The following is a 24,890-nucleotide window of genomic DNA, read 5'->3' on the forward strand; positions in this document are numbered from 1 at the left end:
ATGGCTGGAGACTATTCTGTACATCAGAACTGATGACTCTATTGGAGTTTTCTTGCAAAATTCCCATGGCAGACTGCACTTGTCTATGAATAGTAATCAGGTTGGATGTTGATTGCTGGTCTGCCAAATCATTGATTTGTTGTTGCTGTCGTGTATCTCGCATACTTTGAACAACTCCCGGAGACTCAGGTGCAGAGGGAACAGGTATTTGATTACTGCGTGATGAAGAGGCGCTGCTTGGACGCGTTGAAGTGTTTCGAAATGAAAGTTCATGCTTCTTTACAGTTTGTGCAACTTCAACTTTTAGCTTTGTCAAGCATGCTGCATCATTGAGGGAGTCTTCCGCGTCCACATTTTCCGATTGTGTAAGCTGGTCGACAAGTTCGTCTAGTTGTGACATGGTTCTCTTGAATTCATCATGTGTTACTGACACAACTTCGGGTTCCAAACCTGAGTGTATTTGATATTCTAGCTCCTGTTTGAGCTCTTTGATAATGTTTAATTTTCGGTGAAACAATCTAACTGTTCCAACAATTGATGGCTTTCGACCTCCCATTTTCTTTGTTGGTCTAACTTTCTGAACTTCAGAGGTAAATTGAAAGGTCAAGTGGGGTGAATATAGGTCCCTTGAAGGGCACAACGAGTGAATTTTTGACCTTCCAGAGGTCACTTAAAGGTGAAATGGGGTAATCTTTTGACCTTTTAGAGGTCACTTAAGGATCAAGTGAGGTGACTTTTTGAAGTTTAGAGGTCAGAGAGGTCAAGTGGTTTGACCTATTAGAGGTCAAGTGGTTTGACCTGTTAGAGGTCAAGTGGTTTGACCTTTAAGAGGTCAAGTAGTTTGACCTATTAGAGGTCAAGCGGTTTAGCCTATTAGAGGTCAATTGGTTTGTCCTATTAGAGGTCAACAGATTTGACCTATTAGAAGTCAACTGGTTTGATCTATTAAAGGTCAAGTGGTTTGACCTATTAGCGGTCAAGTAGTTTGACCTATTAGAGATCAAGTGTTTTGACCTATTAGAGGTCAACAGATTTGACCTATTAGAGGTCAACTGGTTTGACCTATTAGAGGTCAAGAGGTTTGGTGGTTTGACCTCTTAGAGGTCACCTAAAGGTCAAGTGTGATGACTATTTGACCTTTTAGAGGTCACCTAGAGGTCGAGTTGCGTGACTATTTGACCTTATAGAGGTGACTTCGAGGTCAAGTTGGCTGACTGTTTGACCCTTTAGAGGTCAGGTGGGTGACTATTTGTAGGTCACTTGGGGGGTCCGCCGGGGACAATTGTTGACTTCTGTAGGTCACTTGGGGGGTCACTGGAGGGCAGTGGGTGACTTTTTTAGGTCACTTGGGGGGTCCCTGGAGGACAATGGGTGACTTTCGTAGGTCAATTGGGGGGTCCGTGGGGGACAATGGGTGACTTTTCAGGTCACTTGGGGGGTCCTGGGGGGACAATTGGTGACTTTTGTAGGTCACTTGGGGGGTCCCTGGGGGACAATGGGTGACTTTTGTAGGTCACTTGGGGGGTCTGTTGGGGACAATGGTTGACTTTTCAGGTCACTTGGGGGGTCCCTGGAGGACAGTGGGTGACTTTTGTAGGTCTCTTGGGGGGTCCCTGGAGGATAATGGGTGACTTTTGTAGGTCAATTGGGGGGTCCGTGGAGGACGGTGGGTGACTTTTGTAGGTCACTTGGGGGGTCCCTGGAGGATAATGGGTGACTTTTGTAGGTCAATTGGGGGGTCCGTGGGGGACAATGGGTGACTTTTCAGGTCACTTGGGGGCTCCCAGGAGGACAATGGATGACTTTTGTAGGTCACTTGGGGGGTCCCTGGGGGACAATGGGTGACTTTTGTAGGTCACTTGGGGGGTCCCTGGAGGACAGTGGGTGACTTTTGTAGGTCTCTTGGGGGGTCCCTGGAGGATAATGGGTGACTTTTGTAGGTCAATTGGGGGGTCCCTGGGGGACAATGGCTGACTTTTCAGGTCACTTGGGGGGTCCCAGGAGGACAATGGATGACTTTTGTAGGTCATTTGGGGGGTCCCTGGGGGACAATGGGTGACTTTTGTAGGTCACTTGGGGGGCTGTCACTGAAGGACAGATGCACTGCAAGCTGGTTCTGCTGGCAGAAATTTGGAGGCTGTTGGTTGCAGCTACTGATGACTCAGGTTGGCCTGAGTGGTCTGGCTGGCTGTTGGAGGGCAGTAGTGGGACTCTACTGCAAGCTGGTTCTGCTGGCAGAACACCGGAGGCGGTTGGGTGCAGCTGCTGATGACTCAGGTTGGCCTGAGTGGGCTGGCTGACTGATGGAGGGTAGTAGTGAGAGTCCACTGCAAGCTGGTTCTTCTGGCAGAACACTGGAGGCTTTTTGGTGCTGCTGCTGAGGACTCAGGTTGGCCTGAATGGGCTGGCTGGCTGTTGGAGGGCAGTAGTGGGACTCTACTGCAAGCTGGTTCTGCTGGCAGAACACTGGAGGCGGTTGGGTGCAGCTGCTGATGACTCAGGTTGGCCTGAGTGGGCTGGCTGACTGATGGAGGGTTGTAGTGAGAGTCTACTGCAAGCTGGTTCTGCTGGCAGAACACTGGAGGCTGTTTGGTGCAGCTGCTGATGACTCAGGTTGGCCTGAATGGGCTGGCTGGCTGTTGGAGGGCAGTAGTGGGACTCTACTGCAAGCTGGTTCTGCTGGCAGAACACTGGAGGCGGTTGGGTGCAGCTGCTGTTGACTCAGGTTGGCCTGATTGGGCTGGCTGACTGATGGAGGGCAGTAGTGAGAGTCCACTGCGAGCTGGTTCTGCTGGCAGAACACTGGAGGCTGTTTGGTGCAGCTGCTGATGACTCAGGTTGGCCTGAATGGGCTGGCTGGCTGTTGGAGGGCAGTAGTGGGACTCTACTGCAAGCTGGTTCTGCTGGCAGAACACTGGAGGCGGTTGGGTGCAGCTGCTGATGACTCAGGTTGGCCTGAGTGGGCTGGCTGACTGATGGAGGGCAGTAGTGAGAGTCCACTGCAAGCTGGTTCTGCTGGCAGAACACTGGAGGCGGTTGGGTGCAGCTGCTGATGACTCAGGTTTGCCTGAATGGGCTGGCTGGCTGTTGGAGGGCAGTAGTGGGACTCTACTGCAAGCTGGTTCTGCTGGCAGAACACTGGAGGTGGTTGGGTGCTGCTGCTGATGACTCAGGTTGGCCTGAGTGGGCTGGCTGACTGATGGAGGGCAGTAGTGAGAGTCCACTGCAAGCTGGTTCTGCTGGCAGAACACTGGAGGTTGTTTGGTGCTGCTGCTGAGGACTCAGGTTGGCCTGAATGGGCTGGCTGGCTGTTGGAGGGCAGTAGTGGGACTCTACTGCAAGCTGGTTCTGCTGGCAGAACACTGGAGGTGGTTGGGTGCTGCTGCTGATGACTCAGGTTGGCCTGAGTGGGCTGGCTGACTGATGGAGGGCAGTAGTGAGAGTCCACTGCAAGCTGGTTCTGCTGGCAGAACACTGGAGGCTGTTTGGTGCTGCTGCTGAGGACTCAGGTTGGCCTGAATGGGCTGGCTGGCTGTTGGAGGGCAGTAGTGGGACTCTACTGCAAGCTGGTTCTGCTGGCAGAACACTGGAGGCGGTTGGGTGCAGCTGCTGATGACTCAGGTTGGCCTGAGTGGGCTGGCTGACTGATGGAGGGCAGTAGTGAGAGTCTACTGCAAGCTGGTTCTGCTGGCAGAACACTGGAGGCGGTTGGGTGCTGCTGCTGATGACTCAGGTTGGCCTGAGTGGGCTGGCGACATCCTCGTTGTCTTGCTTGATGATGAAATCTTTGTAAAGTGTTTCACCGGACCCGTATCTTGTTACTAACCAATTTTGAAAATTTTCAACAAAAACTAGCCAAGAAAAGCTGCTTCGCGTGGTTGTTTAATTATTATTTTTCGAACCGTTGCTACTAAACAATTCTTTTTTGAAATCTTTTGTTCAAAAATTAACCAAGAAAAGCTACTTCGCGCGGTTGTTTATTTCATTTAGGAAAAGTTAACAACAGGACTCAAATACCTCAGAACAACAGGACTAATATAAGTCTTTTCGGTATTTAGCTTATTTTCAAACAATTGAAATGACAAAACTTAGATAGCTCCTTATCCCTTGTGGTTGGGGAACTTAGGACCCGAAGGACAACGAAATCTACTATATCAAATCACTGAGATTGCAAAAAAATCTTATCTGGTTTACAGCCCTCAGTATTTGAAGGTGGTCATTTCCATTCTGCCATCTCTTTTGTCAATCTCAAGGGATATCCATCTCAGTCCATCTCAATGTCTCAATGTAGCACATACCACTCAAAATAACTTAAGCAGAGGTCCGGGGTTCGCTCACTGAGTTCCCAGGAGCGCCAAAATGATAACGCCATGATTCCGCTGGTCCGCATTGGGAAGGGTGATAGGTCGTTATCTGTCTTGAGTCTTAGCTTTAAGTTTCAATTAGTTTGGTTGCTCATGTTTTGTTTCAGGTTACACAATTCAAGCAAGAGTATCATTTCTGGTTTTACAACATTTCATCATCATGACTTTTCGTTACAACTTTTGGAAAAACAAATCAACTTACAAAAGGCGGTAAAACACAATAAACGTAAGAAGTTAATCTCTAGCATTAACATCGTTCTCGATTTGATCTGTTTTAAATTTGATGAATCTCGGTACGCTTTTTCTTGTTTTTGTTACCATATGTTGGTTTGAAACTGCGGAAATAATTTAGTTCATATTGGACCAATTTTTAGTAGTCGTTTTTTGAACAAAGCAGCCAAGATGTTGTTTCTGCTAAAATTATAAATACAACTCATTTTCCAAATAGACCTATTTTTAGTTTTTTATTTTATTTAGATATCATTTCTATTTCCATTTTAATCTTCGTTCTTGTTGACCAATTTGTTGATTTGGTTCGAAAGTTGTTTGTTAGGATAAGCTCATCAACTGAATGGATTTTTTCAGTCTATTTTTTGTTTTTTTTGTTGCTATCGAAAACTTTCAGTCCAGCCTAACTGCGATGGTTATTGATTGGTTTAATCTGATTAGAGTTCGTTCTGGCGCCCTTTCTGACGCCTCTAGTCCCCGCCTGTATTTTCTCTTTCATTGATTGCTTTTTTCAAGATGAATTCGACTTTAATTGCGAAAAGCGGAGGATTCAATATCATGCAAATTTAAAATCACGAGCTGCAGAAAATTAATTCGCAATTTTCGACAGCTGATCGAGTTTTTGTTGATGGCTGCCATTTTCGCATTAAATTCGGAAGAAACTGCTTTTTTCATCATCCTCTCTAAAAATGCATGAAACAGTCTATAGATAGTGTTGCTGAGCAGTTCAGTATATGTACAGAGCAGTATAAATGATAATGATAACAGTTGAATGTCAATGACGAATGCTCATGATAATTTAGATTCATGGTAATCTTGAAATATCTTTTACGCCTTAAAGTGATGGCAATTCGTTCGTAACTTTCAAAAAGGCGTTAGAATAGCGTCAACCACAAGAACTTATTTATTCTGATAACTTTTTGTTATCAGAAAAAATAAGTTATTAAAACTTACTTTTTTCTAATGTCCTTAAATTAAGTTTTTTATTACAACTTGTTCTAGTTCTTGCGAAGAAGGGACAGCAAGTAGCTGTTTATTAGAACATCATTACATATGGATGATCATGTGCTTAGCTTGCGTTTTTGTCCAAAAAATGAAACAAATCAAATTGTTATTCGATGATTAAACAATTTTTAAACCAAGTTTTTGAAATTTCAGTTGACATAATTCACAAAATTTAGTTCTGAACCTTTTTGTTCTTAACCATTAATTTTAGACGACAAGCGTGGATCAAATTTCAGTTATTGCAAAACTAAACAAGTGTGTTTGAAATAAACAAGAGTAGCTTTGCAGTCGTTCTATCTGTACATCATACAAGTTCAATGAATGAAAAACAGGAAAAGCATAGTTTTTCCCTATATGGTTACATTTTGTTGCGTCTCAGCCACGTATCTGATCATATTTATTTCAGCTATTTTTCTTCACAATTAAAAATCTGTTGTTCCGGGAATTGTTGTGCCGATAAACTAATTTTTAATGCAAAACGGTTTTTTTGATTTTAAATTTTGCAGTGAGACTTTTTGTGCTCCTATGATTCTATGCTTGCTGCTGACGTGAAAGCTATTGTTCGAGTTAAATTTATTTATCATGTTTGCAATTTTTTGATACCTAAAACATATAACAAAACAAGAACGTCCTGCGTACAGTTTCTCTCGTATACAGATGTAGGCCATTTTTTACTCTAATTGACAAAAAACGTATACAGGCGTGTATAAGTGTTCAATATGATAGATCAAAAATTGTTAGCTGAAAATTTTGTAAAAATGAGAAAACATTTGCTGAAAAGGCACAATTTTTGGACGTCTGGGTTGCTGAATATTTTTCTTTTCGGTTATTTTTTTTCTAAATTGTTTTCATTACCCCTTCTAGTTATGAGTGTAGAGACGCAAATTTTAACGTTTCTTTAAAAAAAACATCGCATCTTGCGAATCACAAATTCTCAAGGCCGAGTGGTTAACTTGAGCTTTTTATAAGCAAAAAGAAACAAGGCAAATTGTTATTACGCTTTTGAAATTTCAATTTCCACAAATCAAAGGCAAAACGTAGCTCTTGAAATGTTTTTACTTAACCAAAAATGTTTTGTGATCAGTGCAGAACACCTCTCAATTAATGCAAATCTGAGCGACTGTGTTTAAACGAAACAAGACCATAATTGCAATAGTTCATTCTAAATGTTAAACAAGTTTTTATTAAAGAGAAACAAGAAAGGCAGATTTTTTCTCTTTGTGGTTATTTTGGAGGCTCTTGAAATGTTTTTACTTAACCAAAAATGTTTTGTGATCAGTGCAGAACACCTCTCAATTAATGCAAATCTGAGCGACTGTGTTTAAACGAAACAAGACCATAATTGCAATAGTTCATTCTAAATGTTAAACAAGTTTTTATTAAAGAGAAACAAGAAAGGCAGATTTTTTCTCTTTGTGGTTATTTTGGAGGCTCTGAGCCAGGTATCTAATGACCATAATTCAGTTATGTTTCTTCACACTTACATTTCTGTTTCTCATGGAGGTTTTTGGTAAGAGAAATTGATTTCTAATGCAAAATGAATCATTTTAAAAAAGTTTTCTGTTTTATTTTTCGTTCTGTTTTGTGCTTTTCATTAATTATTCGGTACTGCTGACTTAAGAATCGATCGCACAGGAAAGATTATTGCCCAGGAAAGACTCTTATTGCCAAGGAAAGAATGAAATTCATTTGATCTGTTATTTTTTTAGGTAAGTTTTTATTACCTTTTCTTTTTGATCTTCTGAAGAAGCGACAAAAAAATGTGGTTTTTCCTTAGAGCATCTTACATCTTGATAATCGTAAATTCTGAATGCAGGCCGCTTAACTTGAGCAATTTTCGAATCAAAGTGTTATTGCGATATCAAAGTGATGTCAAATTTTTGAGACTTCAATGTCCAAAATTAATAGGCTATATTTTTCTCACAAATTGTATACTTAACCGTTGATCTTGCAGATCAAATTGCAAGTTGAAATAAAGTGTGTTAAAACTAAATAATGTAACCATTGCAATTATTGATTAGGTACGAGAATGGGAGGAAAACAAGAATGCATAATTTTTAATCACGTTGTCAAGTTTTCGAGCATCAAGTCAGGTGTCTGCTGACTAGAATGCAGTCATTTCTCTTCACTATTAAATTTCTGTTTTTCGTAGTATATTGGGCAGTAAAGCAATTTAATGTAAAAATCATTTTTGTGGTAGTCAAAGTTTATTGTTTTCCACTTTGCATGAATTTTTTTGTGCCGTTTATCATTCGATGTTGCTGATTTTTCAACAATTGGTTCAGTTGAAATTACTTGACCTTCATGAGAACCTTATGACACAAGGCAACAGAATGTTACGGAATCATTTTTGATCTAGTGAGCTAAAATGCCTTTCATTGTATAGTTTATTTACCCAAAATTTTGTTGCTAATAGTAAACAATTTATAGGTATTTGAAATGCTAAAAACAGAAGATGATTTATTATTTTTTACGGAAACAGTACTATCGGAAATTTACTCTAGTTGGCATTTATTTCAGGCAATGATATTTTGGAGGAAAAGGGGTGCTATGGGTTCCGTTGATCTGTTATTGCTTTGAAAATAATCGTTATTAGCGGTAAAATAAACCGATATTAGCGCGCTATATAATGACACCTTATTTACAAATGAGGGAGCAAAAATTTGATGCATGAACAGAAACAGGGCATTCCTATGCATATAATCAATAACAGTTAGCATCGATTTCCCCCCACGACACTAGAGCCCTGATTATGGTATATTTACTGTAATTGTGGGGGGGGGGGCTGTGATGGGAACAACCCGATTTCCCTTTGAAATAAACACAGTTCTCCTCCAGCTACCGCTAGAGCAACTCAGGCTGTGGGCAGTCGAACAAGCTCTCGTCAGGGGGTCGGAAGACTCAGTCGTCGGGGCAGTCTTCTCTCTAACTCCAAACAGGCTACATCTACAAGCATAGTTACAGTGGCTAATGCAGCGAAAGTGCGCAAGCTCAGCAATAGCTCTACTAACCTTTCTTTTAACCTACCGAAGCAATCATCACAAAGTGGTCAAGGTAGTGACTCAAAATTGGCCACTGAAGGGTCCAAAGACAATGAATGTCTGAAGAGCAGCACCAGCAGACCTCAATCAGCCTCACAGTTTCAGTTGGAACATTCTAGAACGAATATAGAATCAGGCCAGTTTTTGGCGTGGAGTGAATTTGTGTCCTTCGTGAAATTTGCTTCAATGTGTGCTAAGTTGAATGTTTTCGTTGTGAGCGCGGTTTTTGAATCTAAATCACTGATTTTGTCCGATTTTTTTTTCTATCAGGGTTTTAAGTGACTGACGTTTCTTTCTGATTTATTTTTTTCTTTTAACTTATTTTTTTAGAAGATGATTTACGTTAATCATTGTGTGTAATGACTGACCGCTTTTTGATGTACCAGTGTGTTTATTGTTTCTTTGTTTGTTTGCCTTTGTGACTGCAGAGGAGCGCGCTTTATCCCCCACGAGTCGCTTACATAAAGAGTTGGGCATTGTGCCCGGCCAGCCTCTCACTTTTAAACAGATGCAGGCTCTCAGGGGTATGCTCAATTTTCATCACCATCCCTCATTATCACTACTATCGTCACCGTAGTGAAAGTGGTCATAATTTTGAAACTGACCGAGAAAATTTCAGACGGGTCATAGTCTGTTCCAATTTTTATCCTGTAGGCAATTAATAAATGAAAAACGTTTTCTATTTTGAACCGTTATACTCATACATTAGACTTGTTTCATATATTATCTTTTTATACAAAAGTCACCAAGTTGATAATATATAATCAACTTGGTGAGTCTATTTTGTTCATTTCCTCATTCTCTTAGTCTTTGCGGCTATCGCTTTTGAGAAGTTTCAAATTAGCTCAGATTCATATTAACAGCAGCCCAAAAGCCAGCCCCGCCCGCTTCTCAACAGAAAGCAGGTGCCAAGGGTGCCCAACAAGCAGCGCCTGTAGAACCACCTCAACCAGAGACCCTACCAGCATTCCCAGTGCCACGAAAACTGACAGAACTGGACTCCATCGATACAGCAAATACTGAGGGCTTTCTCTCCTGTCACTTACCCGAAGATGTCCTTGTTGAACTCGTGTCTGAACGTTTGCAGGTAAGATTTGTAGTTTTTCGCGTATCTGATGCATTCGTGTCGTGAGTATTGACCACTTTTGCTCAAATGACGATTAACATGAACTCTCGAAAACCAGCACGCGGAATTTTTTGTTGTCACTATTTACTGCAGCGGAACAAAAATTGCACCTGTATGTACAAGTAATAGAGCGTACAATCAAATCGATTGCTAAAGCAGAATTTTCCACTTTTTTCTCTGTGTCTTCTTGTTTACTTTATAAGTGGCCCACTAAACCATTAGGCTAATGGAATGCGTTGAGTGATTGTGTGGTATAGTAATACAATTTAATGCATGTTTTAAAAATAATAACTTCTTGATAGTAATTATGTTAACAAGGTCATCAGACGACTTTCAGAAAACTCGCATAGTTTTTTACCGCATGTAAATTCTTAAGTACAGGTTTTAAGGCTTCAATTTCCTAGAAACTATCAAAAGAATGCAGTTGGGAAACAATTTTTTCATTTCAGAGTCGGGACTGCTTCAAAGGCGTCGTGTTTGATGGTCTAGAAAGTCTGTTCACTCCTAGCATCCTTGTAACAGTCCAAATCCTCCTCAAAGCCATAAACAACCGCAAGTACATCTATTTTGTGGAGACTTCCGTCACTCAAGCGTACCTCAAGGAACAATCAGTAGTGAAAGAGGCAAAACGTGTAGCTGAAATTGAGGAATTGAAACGATTGGAACAGAAGCGGATTGAAGAGATGTCGGAAGACGAGTTTGAGGCTCTGAGTCCGAGAGCAAAAGCTGAAGTTGAGAAAAAACAACTGAGGTTTAAACGAGAAAAGATGAAAAGGTATCGTATGTAATGTTCTACTTCTTTTCATCCCTGCATCATTTAACACCGCAAACTTCAACCCAAAACTTGTTACATGGGCTATATTGGCATCGGGTATTTTGTCCTGAAAGAGTGCTGTACGTAGCTTTTTGTTGCCATAGTGTGTCAAATTGGTCCGGTTGTTTAATAACTGCTTTGTTTAAAAATTCTTTGAATATAATCACCCTTGACACTGTTGAGTGAAGCCGCTGATAATTCTTCAACGCCAAAAATTATTGACGCTAAAATTGACTGAACAAAAAAAAAACAAAAAATTGCTTCTATTATATATTTTCTCCTAATTTCCGAGATTTAGATGTTTCCTCCTATTGAATTCGGGGTCAAAAGGTCAAAATTCGGGGTCAAAATGAAGGTTTAATCGAACGACTACATTTGCAGGACGCGAGTTGGGTGGTTTTGCGTTCTTATTACTTCTTTTGAAGAGCAGTAACTTGGAATGAAATACTATTTAAAAATAGGAAATAGACGAAGCTAAAAAATAAAAGCCGATGTATGAAATTACAGGATAGAGTTAGAGAAAGAGAAGCAGAAAGAGGAGGAAGAGCAGAGGAGACTGGATGAATTGGCGAGGCAAGAGGCTGAGAGACAGGCTAAGAAGAAGAAGAAGGCAGATGCGAGCAAGACATCATCGCAGGGCACCACTGACAAAAGCAACAATAACAACAAAGGAAGTCAGAACTCCATCAACCAGGTTGTTAAAACACCGTCTCTACTACAATTTCCTACATCCAAGACAGCAAACTGTGAGGTCATCCAGGATATTTTCTATTAAGGCCTCCAGTAGGTTATGCATACCATCAATTGTGCTGCAATTGTAAGGCTGTTGCTAAATGTGGTATATCATGTGTGCGTTGTGTTTTCAACAATATTCGCCCACTACATACTGGGGTGGAGGTTCTTAAGATTCATCTTTTGGTTGATGCAGTTAGTTGAACATCGAAATGTAATTTTTGGTGCGGATCTGATGCAGAAAGATGATTGTGATAAACAAGAATAATTCTCAATAAGGAGTTATAATTATTACAGACGTACAGAAAGTTATATAAAGAACCGCGAGCATGTAGTTTGAACTCCAAATCATCTTCCAAATCTACTAAATTTTTTAAAACCCTATTTGTGTTCAGAGTGGAAACATGGGTGCTGCCGGACGGACTTCTTCTCAAGGAGAAGTAAGTGGAATCGGTGATAAAGGAGGCACTGAAGGAGGAAGTAAGAAGAAGGGAACAGCTGCACAGCCCCCTGCACAACCTGCTATTGAGGAGGAGGCACCGGTTGTCAAGTTGACAGAACAGGAGATCATTCAGAATACCAGGTTTGAATACCTCCAAGTGTTAACATGTGTCTCGAAGGTGTGGTTTTTTTTGTCATTCTGTTCGTAATACTTTCTTGGACGTTAAAAATAAGGTTTCGTTAATGTGGCAAATGTTTATTTAATTCATGTGAAATTTAAAAATATGTTAGATATCACTCAACAATTAGAACCATTCAAAACGAAGCACTAGATTCCTAAGGTAGAAACAGAATTCAAATCTAATCTTATCATCAAAGTGCAAAATGCCAATTAGTCAAAGACTACAGGCGGTGAGTGCTCAGCTGAAAAACTTCGAAGCACCACGGAATTGCTGGTTGAATTTTCTTGTTTACGTGAAGATTTGAATTATTAAGTAAATCTGATTCTTGGCGGGGAAAAACATTTTTGAAACGGCATTGAAACTACACAAATTTATTTGTATTTCATCATCGTTTCTTGTCAGCTCTCTGAAAATTTGAATCTGAAATTAACAAAATTTTTCATCAATGCAATTGAAGGCATTTTTGGGAAGAAGGTTTTAAATAGATACAGACAGTCTTTTGCATATCTTGCATTTTTTTAATGAGACATCTGCATTGGATTTCGATCGAATACTTGTGAAGACATCACGAAGACATCACGAATTTTCACTAGGTTTTATTACCGCATTTTAGCATCAATCAGATGATCAACCAGGCGGAATATAAAATAGGTTAGCTTTTGTGGTGACTGTGAAAAATAAGTAATTAAAGGAAAAAATGCACCAATTTATTATTTTGAAGTTGATTGTTGTTTGTCAGACAAGCTTTCAAAATTTTTTGAGCGTTTGTGTTATGGTTTTTTTTCCATTTTAAAGTTTTTTGGTGGTTACCAATTAAAACTGAAGCAATAATGATGTAGGTCTTGAAGTCAATGAAGAGTAAAACAGTAGACGTTAATGATGATGAAAAATGTATTTTTATTTTGTGTTTTTCAAAAATGCGTCGTTCCTTTTTTTGACTGATGACAAGCAAATTCTGAAGTCGATTCCTATAAAACTGATTTTGGAGGCTTGTAAAAACAACAAGCAAAATAAAATTTTGAAAATTGACCCTTCACCCTCTAAATGAAATAGAGAAAAATGACCCAAAGTTACATCAAATGAGTCAAGTCTATTTGTATATATTCTTTGTGAACAACACTTAGAAAGTTACGTGCTAAAATCACATGGTATTTTTTGTATTTTATGGCTACTCTTTTACTGAATTGTAATTGTGTTTTGACTTGGGAATTTTCAATCAATCTAAAGAAACCCTAAAAGATCTCCCAAAAATCATATTGGTCGGAAATTAATTAAAAATAGACGTAAAATTGTAAGAAAAGGTAAAGTAAATTGTAAGAAAATCAGGTAAATTTCTCGAATATTCGAAACTTGATAACTCCACGGAAACAGCGAATATCAATTATTGCTCCAATTTAGATATCCTACACTTAAAGGCCTTTCTAATTATGGTACACATAACTCGCTGTGATAAATATATCGATTGGCAAATTTGACTGAACAGGAAAGAACAGTTGATCCTATAGTATCCTCCCTCCAAAGTTGGGTATCGAACAAATATTCCGCTTTGTCACCACAAAGTTAGCTTTGAACACACAATAAATTTTGAAATAATAATAAATGCAAAAAACCGTGCGACACCACCTGTGGAATCTTTTGGAATTTAACTGCCATTATTGCACACCTTCTACTCAGAATTTGGCAGGCAAAGCAGTTTGATAAAATCAGCTGAAAAGTTAATAGGAAAAAATAAATAATTGCGCATGCAAAACGGTGATTATCCGCAACATGTCAGTCGAAACATGACAATATTTTCTTCGCAGATTAAGTTCTATTGTTAACAGGTTTAAGTTCTACGAGATGTTCAAGAATGACATAATCAAGTTACTGGAGAGATGGGACAGGACTAAGGGTCAAACAGGGAGACCGCTCACTCCTGGAGACGATGAAGATGCACCTGTGCCGAGACATGCAAAGAGATACAAAGTTGGGGTACGATGCTTTTGTGCAGTAGATTTAGGTGCTCCCTTGTATGCCAACTTTAATTATCTTCTCAAATATATTCAGTGGAACTTCTTGAAGTAATCATTTAATCTTTTAATATTGCAGAACAAGTACTGTCTGATTTTGGACGTAATTTCGTTTTTTTGTTCCTCATAAAATAGTTTTCCAAATTGTCCATAGTGTCCCTATTTGATGCCGCTCTGATGAACCGTTTGTATTATAAACTCCTGTTAACGTTAGGCTGTATTTTGTTTCAGCCCCCAATTCAGAGCACTGTAGACCACGAGGAGGAAGCTCACAATGAAGAGGTTCTGTTTTTATAATACAATTTTCAACTTTTTTGAATAAATTCTAATCAGAACGTAAGCAAAATTTCGGCGAATTGCCCAAGGCTGCTGCTAACTAGTAACAATTTGTGATTAAAAAACCGATTCAGATTTCCCCATTGATCAAATATGTATGACATTTCTTCGATTTAGTTATGATTGCATAATTGATTACTTGGAGAATAGTTTAAAACTGATGTGATTTCCCCCTATTCAATTGTATCACTCTGAACGCATAAACGAATTTCCGTGAAACTGAAGATAGTTTCATTTGTGATAATTTGGTTGCAAAAACTATCAAAAAGAGTAAAACTATATCAAGTTCAAATTTATCAATATTCTCTTGTAAAAGAACTCATCCAAAGCCAGCCACATGGGTGGTGGTGGTGGGGCAGGAGGTGGCAGGGGTCTGGGATCTCGCCAGAGTAGTTCTTTGAAAAGACCCACTGCCACCGGCACCTCCAAGGTGTCAGCACAGGCTACTGCCAGGAAGAAGGGTGCAGTCGGTGGACAGGGCGCTGCTGGGTCCAAGCGCAGAGGGGTACTAACATGTAGTGATCATTTTAGACAGGGGGCGTCATGCATCATTTATTGTTCAGATTTCATTGTTTATGCTCATTATGTATCCAGATATTTTATGGAAACCATATATAGCGACTTCCACTATTGGTGATGGTGTCTGTAGCTTTAGGTTATAACAAGAATTAGTCGATACTTTTATTTGCAGCTAAATTTTATTTATGTTATTACCGTTTATTATTCATTGTAGCTAAATTGACTTTCACGTAAACTTTAATCTCAAAGTTCACTGTCAGTCAAAGCAAATTGAACTCGTATGCCTGTAGATAAAAGATCTCTGTACGAGCTCTATGCAAAATTTGCGGAATCATAAAGAGCGTTGGGTCTTGTATTTGCTATGGCAGCTGATTCTCTAAAAGTGCTTATAAAATATCAGATATTTCTCTTCATAGATTTCCTAACATTGTTACTTAATCTTGAAAGGGAATTCGTTCAGGCTGCGCGGGGAGGGGAGCCGACCGAGAAGGAAGAGGAAGCTAGAGCGAACATGGAGAATCTTGGGGTGCCCCTAATCCAGATCAACGTGGCCAACCCCGAACTCAAACTGGACTCATGTGTGTTCGAGGCAAGGGTGCTTCCTTCATATGAGGAGGTATGTTTTCTATCCAATGTGTTTGCCAAATTTCAAGGGCAGTTATGTAGCTATGGATCACATCCATTTATGCATTGTAATTTTCAGCTGCATGAGGGTTTGGGTATGGGAACAACAGGGCCACCGGTTCCCCCTCCGGCCACATTCTCAGTTGTGCCCTTCCCAATCAAACGGAAACCCCACATCGGAGCAGATCCTAGTGTCAATTTCTCCTTCATAGCTGCGGGGCTAGAAGACCCGTTAGTATTGCAAATTTTTGGCTTCTCAAGTCACAGAATCTGTCAAGTAATATGTTAAGAATCTGGAAATCTTTAGACAGCTGTTTCATTTCCAGAAAGCAGTCATCTATTAGAAATGAGAGAAATTGTGTGAAATGTAGATTTTGTACTCATTTAATGACGAGTTGCCTTACTGAGTGTTTGATAATGTCTTGAATGAAACGGAAGACGTTTAGGAATTTGGTTGCCGAGAGGGAGATGTTGGCCAAGAAACGAGAAGAGGAGCAGCGAGAGAAAGAAGAAGCTCTTTTGAAAAAAGGTTAGCATCTCAGATACCGTTTTCGAATTCAGAATTGGCTAACTTCAATCAAGTGTATAATGGTTAACTGCAAACTTTCGTTGCTGATTTTATCAGCAGAAAAAATGTTTTCGAAGTTTTTCAATCAGGCCGTGTTTCTTCAGTTTTGTTGTTATGTTTGTTTAACGACTTGCTATCATTTAGCGGCAGAAGAATTCATGTCGGCTAGTCCGATACCTCCTCTGCCTACAGGTTTGTAGTTATTGTCCCTTTTGCCTTTGATGTTCCTCGTGTGGCGTTTCCATATTTAATGGCACCATCTGAATTTATATAAACCCAATCTCCAATTATAGCTCCGATTTCTATCGCTTTGGAGAAATAGTTGCTGTTAAAAATAGCAGTGTTTATCGTTTTTACTGAACCAAAACATATTTAAGAACCATTTTTTTTTGCTGGCGATAAATGTAACGAAAACTGTGAATTTGTGTGCTTAAGAAGGTTCCCAACTATGCAGCTAATTTTTGTCCTGATTATTGGACCAAGTCCTCCGCTTTCCACCTTGTGTTCGATTGTTAGTGCATTTTGCTGCATTTGAGTGGGCTTTTAATGACTTCATGATCTGTGTGGTTAACATAATGTTTGGCTCTTTTCAGGAGTGAGAAAAACTAGTCGTAGATCGAGTGTCGCTTCAAAATCCTCCCGATCTTCTAACGCGACTATTACAGTAACTGCAGCGGGTGATTTAAACATGAAGTGAAATACTACTGTAGTAGTGCTAACATCATAAATACCTGATACTATGTTGTTTTAACCTCGGCAGATATGATGAAATACGTTCCCACTTGTCCTTTTGTTGCTTCTTTTTATTTCAACTAATTTGGTGTTTGTTAACTTTTTTCAGTTTTGCACATTTTAGTGATGTGTATTGTACTACACTGATGTTCATTATGCTCATTGGTTGTCTTTTGTAGCAGAAGTTATGAAGTTATAGATTGACTCAAAAATTTTTTATGATTCTGTTTGGTAAAGCAAACTGTGTTGCGGAAAAAAAACATGCATGCATAAATCAAAACAGTCTATTTAAAGTTGTGTTTGAATCTCAAAAGTAAGTTATTTGGTCCCATTTTTGACACGTTTTGACAACCATGACTTGAATGTGATACCCCGCTTCTGCTTAATTTCAAATATTCCCCCATAAACTTGATCGTTTACTGTAGCTTTTTAAAAACTTTTTACCATTTTAGGCAAGAAAGAGAAAGAGAGTAGCCGAGAGAAGGATTCGAAATCCTCCAGAACAGGGACCCTTGGAGGAAGTAAAGAGAAGACGAGTAAGAGTAAGAAAGCGTCAGCAGGGGAGGAAGGGCCAGCATCTGGTGCCAAGAAAACGAGCAAAAGTGTCGCTGAACCAGCTGAGAGCATGTTTGGACTTGTCCAAGAAGATGGATCCGCATTGCCCAGGTGCTCAATTTTTCGAATTTTGATTATTAATAACAGCACTGAGCCTCAAATTTCGTCATAAATTTTTATTACAACTTATGAAATGTTCAATTTGGGGTAACAGATACAAAGAGGCTCGGTAATGTGCGTTCGCACGTAATGTTGCGACCCCGCTAATTTTTTTGGCTTAATTGTCTACCAAATGAGGAAGAGAAGCAAAACTTTTGAAAATACACATACTCTTCGAAAATAATTGGTTTATGAGTAATTTGTCTTAAGTGCAAACCGATGAATGAATTAATTAGTGCCGCATTGGTACCTGCTATTTATAAAACTACTTGACAAGAAAAACAACAAAAACAACAGAGCATCGATTCCCATCTAACTCAAAATCTATTTCTTTAGAAAAATCACTAACTAATTAAAGTAATTAGATTAGTTAAAACCTAAACTATAAAAGTCGACTTGTACTTCACCTCAGAGCAGATGTGACCTTTCCCTAATTCAAGTCAAGAAGTACCAGATTAAAAAGAGGCCAAGTCATCCATCAGCTTTCAACCAGAAATACTAGATAGAGTCTTATGTAACTCCATCGGAGCCGTTGGAAGCTTTCGTTAGCGAGAAAATGAATTAAATAATGCCACCATGGAGAACCAATGATACTTGTTATTGATGAGAGTAGCAACCAAGATAAACAACGAAATCAATCAACACAAAATAACTGGTAATTGCGACCAAAAAATCAATATCTAATTTTTACAAACGCTGATTAAAGAAGTTGGAATTGCAACTGATAATACCAGACAACATTCTGAATCGTATCAATTTAAGCATCAGTTAACATTTAATTAGCATCAGCAGAACTCATATGTCTCTTGAAAGCATCTGGGACCGGTTCGTTCTGTGACTTGGAAACAAGTAGACAAAACAAGAAAAGAAAGAGCAGAATTTGAAGGTACATTTATATTTTTAAAAACATTTTAGTCCAAAAAACCCTAACCTCTCAACTGAGAATGTTGGATAGGCTATTTTATAAGCTCATGAAGGAAACCGTTGGGATCTTTCATTATACTTAATTTATCATATGATTACAATAGACGTTGACAGATACATCTAAGAGATGATCAAGTATTCAGTTGAAATTTCGTATAAAACGGTGTTGAAGTAATTGAAAGCATGTGCTTTTTCATTACAGCCATTATATATGATGAATTGCTCTCATCGTCAAAGCTAATGCAAACGGTCCTTATTATTATAGTGTGACACGAAAACGAAAAATAAACACAAAAAGGTCAAACAATTTAAAAAAAAAACATCAATAATTAATCAAATCACAAAATATTGGAGCTACAACAACACTGCTAAGAAAACAAGTTATAACATTATGTTTGTCTTCAGAAATAAATTGTAATTTGTGTTTTCATAAGAGACTATGTTGCAGATTGTCAGAGATGTGATGAAATTATCGCTGAATAACAAAAACTTTAGGATATTTCTAAACCAAATATTTTCATAAATTCTAGAAAACCTAAATTTGCAATTAAAGTAAATCGGAAAAACTTCAACTTCATGGTAGGCTAATTGTATCTCAAATTTCTGGAGATTAATTTCTAAGATAACGGATTGAAATTGAGTATCGACAGAACTCAAAATTCCACAAATAATAATACAAAACACATTGTTGAAGCCTTCAAAACCATAACTTCTCAATTGTACAGATTATGACTGATTAATTGAGGTCTTTTGGAACATCAATGAGCCCCGGTTTTAAACTGCATTATGAAAAGAAGATAACAAGAATTGACCACAAGCAATGACCAGTATCAAACTTTTGAAATTTTCAGAAAAAATACAACGTCATAGCCATAAAACCATCAGCTGCAACATACAGACAAAAATTTTTGTTTTTTTTCTGCCAAAAGAGTATGGAAGATGTCAATAATAAAACTAAGATACAAGTTTTCAAAAAGAAACAGAGTTCAAAAGGTCTTTCAAGTTTTTTCAAAACAAAAAATTTCAATGTCAATAATACCATTAGCAATCAACTGAAATCATAAAATACGCTTGTTTATTTTTCCAGATGACGCGACTGAGACATGTCATTATGCTGAATGTCTCATAGCACTGAAAAAGAAAGACGTGTACAGGCAAAACAAATAATGCAAATACTTTCGAAGTCATTTAAATTATACGCTATTCACTAAAAAAATATTTATGCACATGCATTTTTTTCAAACATAATGTTAATCATCATGATAGTCTGACAAGGTGACAAAAACAACTTCAAAAATTGGCAAATGTCCAAAAATCAAAAATAATTATTTAGAACCCGTGGTAGCGAGCCAATGGAATCAATAATTAAAAAGAATTAGAAATAACTTCTCGAAAGGCTTTGTTTTCACTCACTAGAAAGAAGATACAATCGAACAGATAACGACTGATTAATTGAGGCTGTTTTGAAAATCAATGAGTCTTTGTTTTGAAGTGCATTATGCGAAAAGGATAACAACAAATGACAACAAGCAATGACAGTATCAAAAATTAAAAAAAAATTTCTGAAAGAACAGCATCATAGCCATAAAATCGTCAGCTTCAGCATACAGACAAAACAGTTAATTGTTGCTCTGCCAACAGCGATTGTGAGATGTCATTAGTCAAACTAAGATACAAGTTTCCATAAAGAAAAACAGAGAGAGGCAAAACCAGAGTTCAAAAGTTCGATCACATTTTTCAAAACATTAAAATCAAAATCATTAATACCATTAGCAATCAACTGCAATCATAAAATACTCTTGTTTATATCTCCAGGAGAAGCGATTGAGAACTGCTAACTATCTAGAATGTGTGACCGCACTGAAAAAAGAAAGACATTTACAGGCAAAACAAAGAAATCAAATGCGTTTCAAAGGAATTAGAAAAATATGCTATTCACTAAAAAATTTATGCACTACGCTATTTATGCACATGCATTTTTTTCAAACCTAATGATAATCAACATGATAGCCTGGCAAGGCGACAAAACAACTACCAATATTGGCAAATGTCCAAAAATCGAAAAAGAATTATTTAGAACCCGTGGTATTGAGCCAATGGAGCCAATACTTAAAAAGAATAAAGAATAACCTCTAGAAATTCTTTGTTTTCACGTACTAGAAAGAAGATACAATTGAACAGATAACAACTGATGAATTGAGGTTTTTTTCACATCAATGAGTTTTCGTTTTGAAGCACATTTTGCAAAAAAGGATAAGAAAAATGACCACAAGCAATGACAGTATCAAAAATTAAAAAAAAATTCTGCAAAAGCAGCGTTATATCCATAAAATTATCAGCTGCAACGTGCAGACCAAAAGGTTAATGTTTGCTCTGCCAACAGAGGTTGAGAGATTTTATAAATTATACTAAGATGCAAGTTTTGAAAAGAAAAGCAGAAAGAGGCAAAAACAGAGTTCAAAAGGTCAATCACATTTTTCAAAACATTAAAATCAAAGTCATTAATGCCATTAGCAATCAACTGGAATCATAAAACACTCGTGTTTATCTCTCCTCTCCAGGAGAAGCGATTGAGAACTGTTAGTTATCTGGAATGTGTGACAGCACTGAAAAAAAGGAAGACATGTACAGGCAAAACAAAGAAATCAAATGCGTTTCGAAGCCATTAAATGCTATTCACTAAAAAATTAATGCACTACGCTATTTCTGCATATGCATTTTTTTATTTAATCGTAACGTTAATCAACTTGATGTTCTGACAATGCGACAAAACTTCCAAAATTGCCAAATGTGAAAAAAATTTTTATAACCCGTGGTATTGAGCCAATGGAGCCAATACTTAAAAAGAATAAAGAATAACCTCTAGAAATTCTTTGTTTTCACGTACTAGAAAGAAGATACAATTGAACAGATAACAACTGATGAATTGAGGTTTTTTTCACATCAATGAGTTTTCGTTTTGAAGCACATTTTGCAAAAAAGGATAAGAAAAATGACCACAAGCAATGACAGTATCAAAAATTAAAAAAAAATTCTGCAAAAGCAGCGTTATATCCATAAAATTATCAGCTGCAACGTGCAGACCAAAAGGTTAATGTTTGCTCTGCCAACAGAGGTTGAGAGATTTTATAAATTATACTAAGATGCAAGTTTTGAAAAGAAAAGCAGAAAGAGGCAAAAACAGAGTTCAAAAGGTCAATCACATTTTTCAAAACATTAAAATCAAAGTCATTAATGCCATTAGCAATCAACTGGAATCATAAAACACTCGTGTTTATCTCTCCAGGAGAAGCGATTGAGAACTGTTAGTTATCTGGAATGTGTGACAGCACTGAAAAAAAGGAAGACATGTACAGGCAAAACAAAGAAATCAAATGCGTTTCGAAGCCATTAAATGCTATTCACTAAAAAATTAATGCACTACGCTATTTCTGCATATGCATTTTTTTATTTAATCGTAACGTTAATCAACTTGATGTTCTGACAATGCGACAAAACTTCCAAAATTGCCAAATGTGAAAAAAAAATTTTATAACCCGTGGTATTGAGCCAATGGAGCCAATACTTAAAAAGAATAAAGAATAACCTCTAGAAATTCTTTGTTTTCACGTACTAGAAAGAAGATACAATTGAACAGATAACAACTGATGAATTGAGGTTTTTTTCACATCAATGAGTTTTCATTTTGAAGCACATTTTGCAAAAAGGATAACAAAAATGACCACAAGCAATGACAGTATCAAAATTAAAAAAAAATTCTGCAAAAGCAGCGTTATATCCATAAAATCATCAGCTGCAACGTGCAGACCAAAAGGTTAATGTTTGCTCTGCCAACAGAGGTTGAGAGATTTTATAAGTTATACTAAGATGCAAGTTTTCGAAAAGAAAAGCAGAAAGAGGCAAAAACAGAGTTCAAAAGGTCAATCACATTTTTCAAAACATTAAAATCAAAGTCATTAATGCCATTAGCAATCAACTGGAATCATAAAACACTCGTGTTTATCTCTCCAGGAGAAGCGATTGAGAACTGTTAGTTATCTGGAATGTGTGACAGCACTGAAAAAAAGGAAGACATGTACAGGCAAAACAAAGAAATCAAATGCGTTTCGAAGCCATTAAATGCTATTCACTAAAAAATTTATGCACTACGGTATTTCTGCATATGCATTTTTTTTATTTAATCGTAACGTTAATCAACATGATGTTCTGACAATGCGACAAAACTTCCAAAATTGCCAAATTTTAGAACCCTTGGTATTGAGCCAACGAAGCCAAGAATAAAAAACAACCTCTAGAAAGGCTTTGTTTTCAGTCACTGGAAAGAAGCTACAATTTTTTGATGGAGACTAGGCAACAGGTTGCCTGCATTTCGAAATAAGTGGCAAAATGTAAAAGTAAACGGCTTTCTTAAAACAAATGTATTAATATTCATAAGAGCCATTAGATGTCAAATGAAAGCTTTATATTGGTTAAAGAATATTAATCAGGTAAGCCAATTGCATCTTTTTTATTGATGCGCAGTCATGAGACTGCACAAAGGGCAAAATACAATAATTCTAATTTAAGAAAACGCTTTGTTGAAGGCCTAGAAACTAAGAAATTCTCTCTGAAACATATATTATTGTGGGGCCGCTTTTCATCACTTTTTCCTCCTTCATATGACAATTTGACAAAACACGACTATTTTTACTTTACAACGCTGCTCTCTGCTGTAAACAAGTTTCAATTCGATGTAGTTTAAGTACTTATCTCCGGGCTCTGGTGGAGCAATAATTTCGAGCAGTTAAAAGGTTGCTAAAAAAGAAATCATTTACAAAATGGCAAGAATATTAAATTAAAAAAATGAGTTTATCCACTCTGTTTATGTTACAGGGCGCGCTGGAAAGTAGGTCTAAGGACCTCGTTGCGCGTCCTTTGCCAGCCTCTAAAATAATCTAGAATAAATTTTAATTTGATTGTTGGATATATTAAATGCATTTATTTTTCGATGTTAGATTGTGATTGATTTCGTGATTGGATTGTCCTTCTTTGTACATTTGATTTATAGGCCGGGATAAATTAACTCTCTCTCTCTCTCTCTCTCTCTCTCTCTTTCTCTCTCTCTCTCTCTCTCTCTCTCTTCAAAAGAACGCCAGTCCGTTGTAGTCGAATTTCGATGAGAAATTTTTCGGTTTTTTTCAAACAGAAAACCAAAGGTCGCTAAATTTTTTCTAGAAAGACAGTGCCTCAATGGAGTCATAATAATTTTTAATTGTGAGAAAAACACGAAGAGACCAAAACTATTCAAGATAATGTGACGATTTCAGTTATAACAGCTTATTTTTCCCCTGATAAACAAAACAGAATTTTGGAAACAAAAATGGCGATATGACAAAATTGAAAGATTGATACTGCATAGTGGTTGTTTTTAAGTTAGCAAAAAATCGGCGAAATTTTTTTTACAGAATACTCATAGAAGTAACGGGGGTAGAAGTAGTCTCCGAGTTGATTCAAACGTCTTTCAGCCGTTTGAGGTCTGTACGTCCGGCAAATTCGAAAAAATGGGATCTTTTTGATCGTCAACTTGTGGACTAAAATAGTCGGATCGAAAGAGCCACGAACCCTTCTCTGGGTCTTTAGGCGAAAGCATTAGCACTATTGTTAACGAAATTACTGGAAATAAATTTTTTTAAAAAGGCCGGGCCTCAACAAAATCTTTTTTTTACCCTAAGGATCCATGTTGACATCAAGATCAGCCCTGATATTGCTGTGGGTCTCAGAAAACACTCACTTTTTTAAATAATTACGAAATAGTTTATTTTTGTAACAAAATTTTTCAATATATCAAAAATGAAAACTGCCTTTTGTTTAATTATCGAGTTTAAATTTGCAAAAAGCTGGAAATGATATATTTCCAGAAAAATTTTGAAGCCAGTGGGAGCACAACTTGCTCTCTTTTTGAGCTGACGAAGAATTTGATTGGAGTTTTAAGGTGTCTAATTCCGACCAATTTAAAGAAAGTGGGCTAAAATCAATTTTTGTCCCCTTTTCAACGAAAAAGTCTAGAATTTTGGAAATTGAGCATTAAATCTAGGCAAAAAACTCGAGTAGAACAATTCAACAACCCTCCTCTATCCTTAAAGATAAAATCTATCCGTCTACCGTTAACAAGTCAAACATATTTTAACAAAATTGACAAAAAATTTGCTCAAAAATACGGAAAATGTGAATAAAAACAATGAATATCGTCTTCTCTTCACAAAAATTTAAAGCTCGATAACTCGCTGTTAAGAGCGAAAACCTTTTTTATTCCGTATTCTAGGCTCTCCAGGCCTTTTACGGATAATCGCAACTCTCTACGATGATTATATCGATCGTCCAACCTTGACTGAACAAAAAAATATAGTTCCTCCCCCACTCAAAGGGGTGGGAACAAACACAATGACAAATTTATTGCTGCATTTTAGGATGATTCTGAAAACTTACTATCCTCGGTTACTGTTTTTGTTGTTCCATTTACTGTTTTAGCGTGATTAATTTCACTGTTCAAAT

At 37.7% G+C, this 24,890-nt stretch overlaps 1 protein-coding gene across 8 annotated transcripts in view; it reads left to right on the forward strand.

Moving 5' to 3' along the window:
- LOC142337496 (hydrocephalus-inducing protein-like) overlaps positions 1-24,890 on the forward strand; it is a 389,940-nt gene that overhangs the window by 271,406 nt on the left and 93,644 nt on the right. For 3 of the 8 annotated variants that reach the window (XM_075386772.1, XM_075386805.1, XM_075386822.1), the window contains 13 exons: positions 8,436-8,774; positions 9,502-9,725; positions 10,214-10,539; positions 11,086-11,272; positions 11,706-11,893; positions 13,757-13,904; positions 14,174-14,224; positions 15,258-15,413; positions 15,501-15,652; positions 15,868-15,950; positions 16,134-16,181; positions 16,583-16,666; positions 17,174-17,387. In XM_075386772.1, the coding sequence (XP_075242887.1) occupies positions 8,436-8,774; positions 9,502-9,725; positions 10,214-10,539; positions 11,086-11,272; positions 11,706-11,893; positions 13,757-13,904; positions 14,174-14,224; positions 15,258-15,413; positions 15,501-15,652; positions 15,868-15,950; positions 16,134-16,181; positions 16,583-16,666; positions 17,174-17,387 (2,200 nt within the window). Of the gene's footprint in view, positions 1-8,435; positions 8,775-9,066; positions 9,163-9,501; positions 9,726-10,213; positions 10,540-11,085; positions 11,273-11,705; positions 11,894-13,756; positions 13,905-14,173; positions 14,225-15,257; positions 15,414-15,500; positions 15,653-15,867; positions 15,951-16,133; positions 16,182-16,582; positions 16,667-17,173; positions 17,388-24,890 lie in introns of all 8 variants that reach the window. The other 5 variants (XM_075386814.1, XM_075386789.1, XM_075386781.1 and 2 more) reach the window with 5 other exon arrangements.

The sequence above is a fragment of the Convolutriloba macropyga genome, chromosome 1, assembly GCF_964194025.1.
Source record: "Convolutriloba macropyga chromosome 1, txConMacr16.3, whole genome shotgun sequence".
Lineage (NCBI taxonomy): Eukaryota > Metazoa > Xenacoelomorpha > Acoela > Convolutidae > Convolutriloba > Convolutriloba macropyga.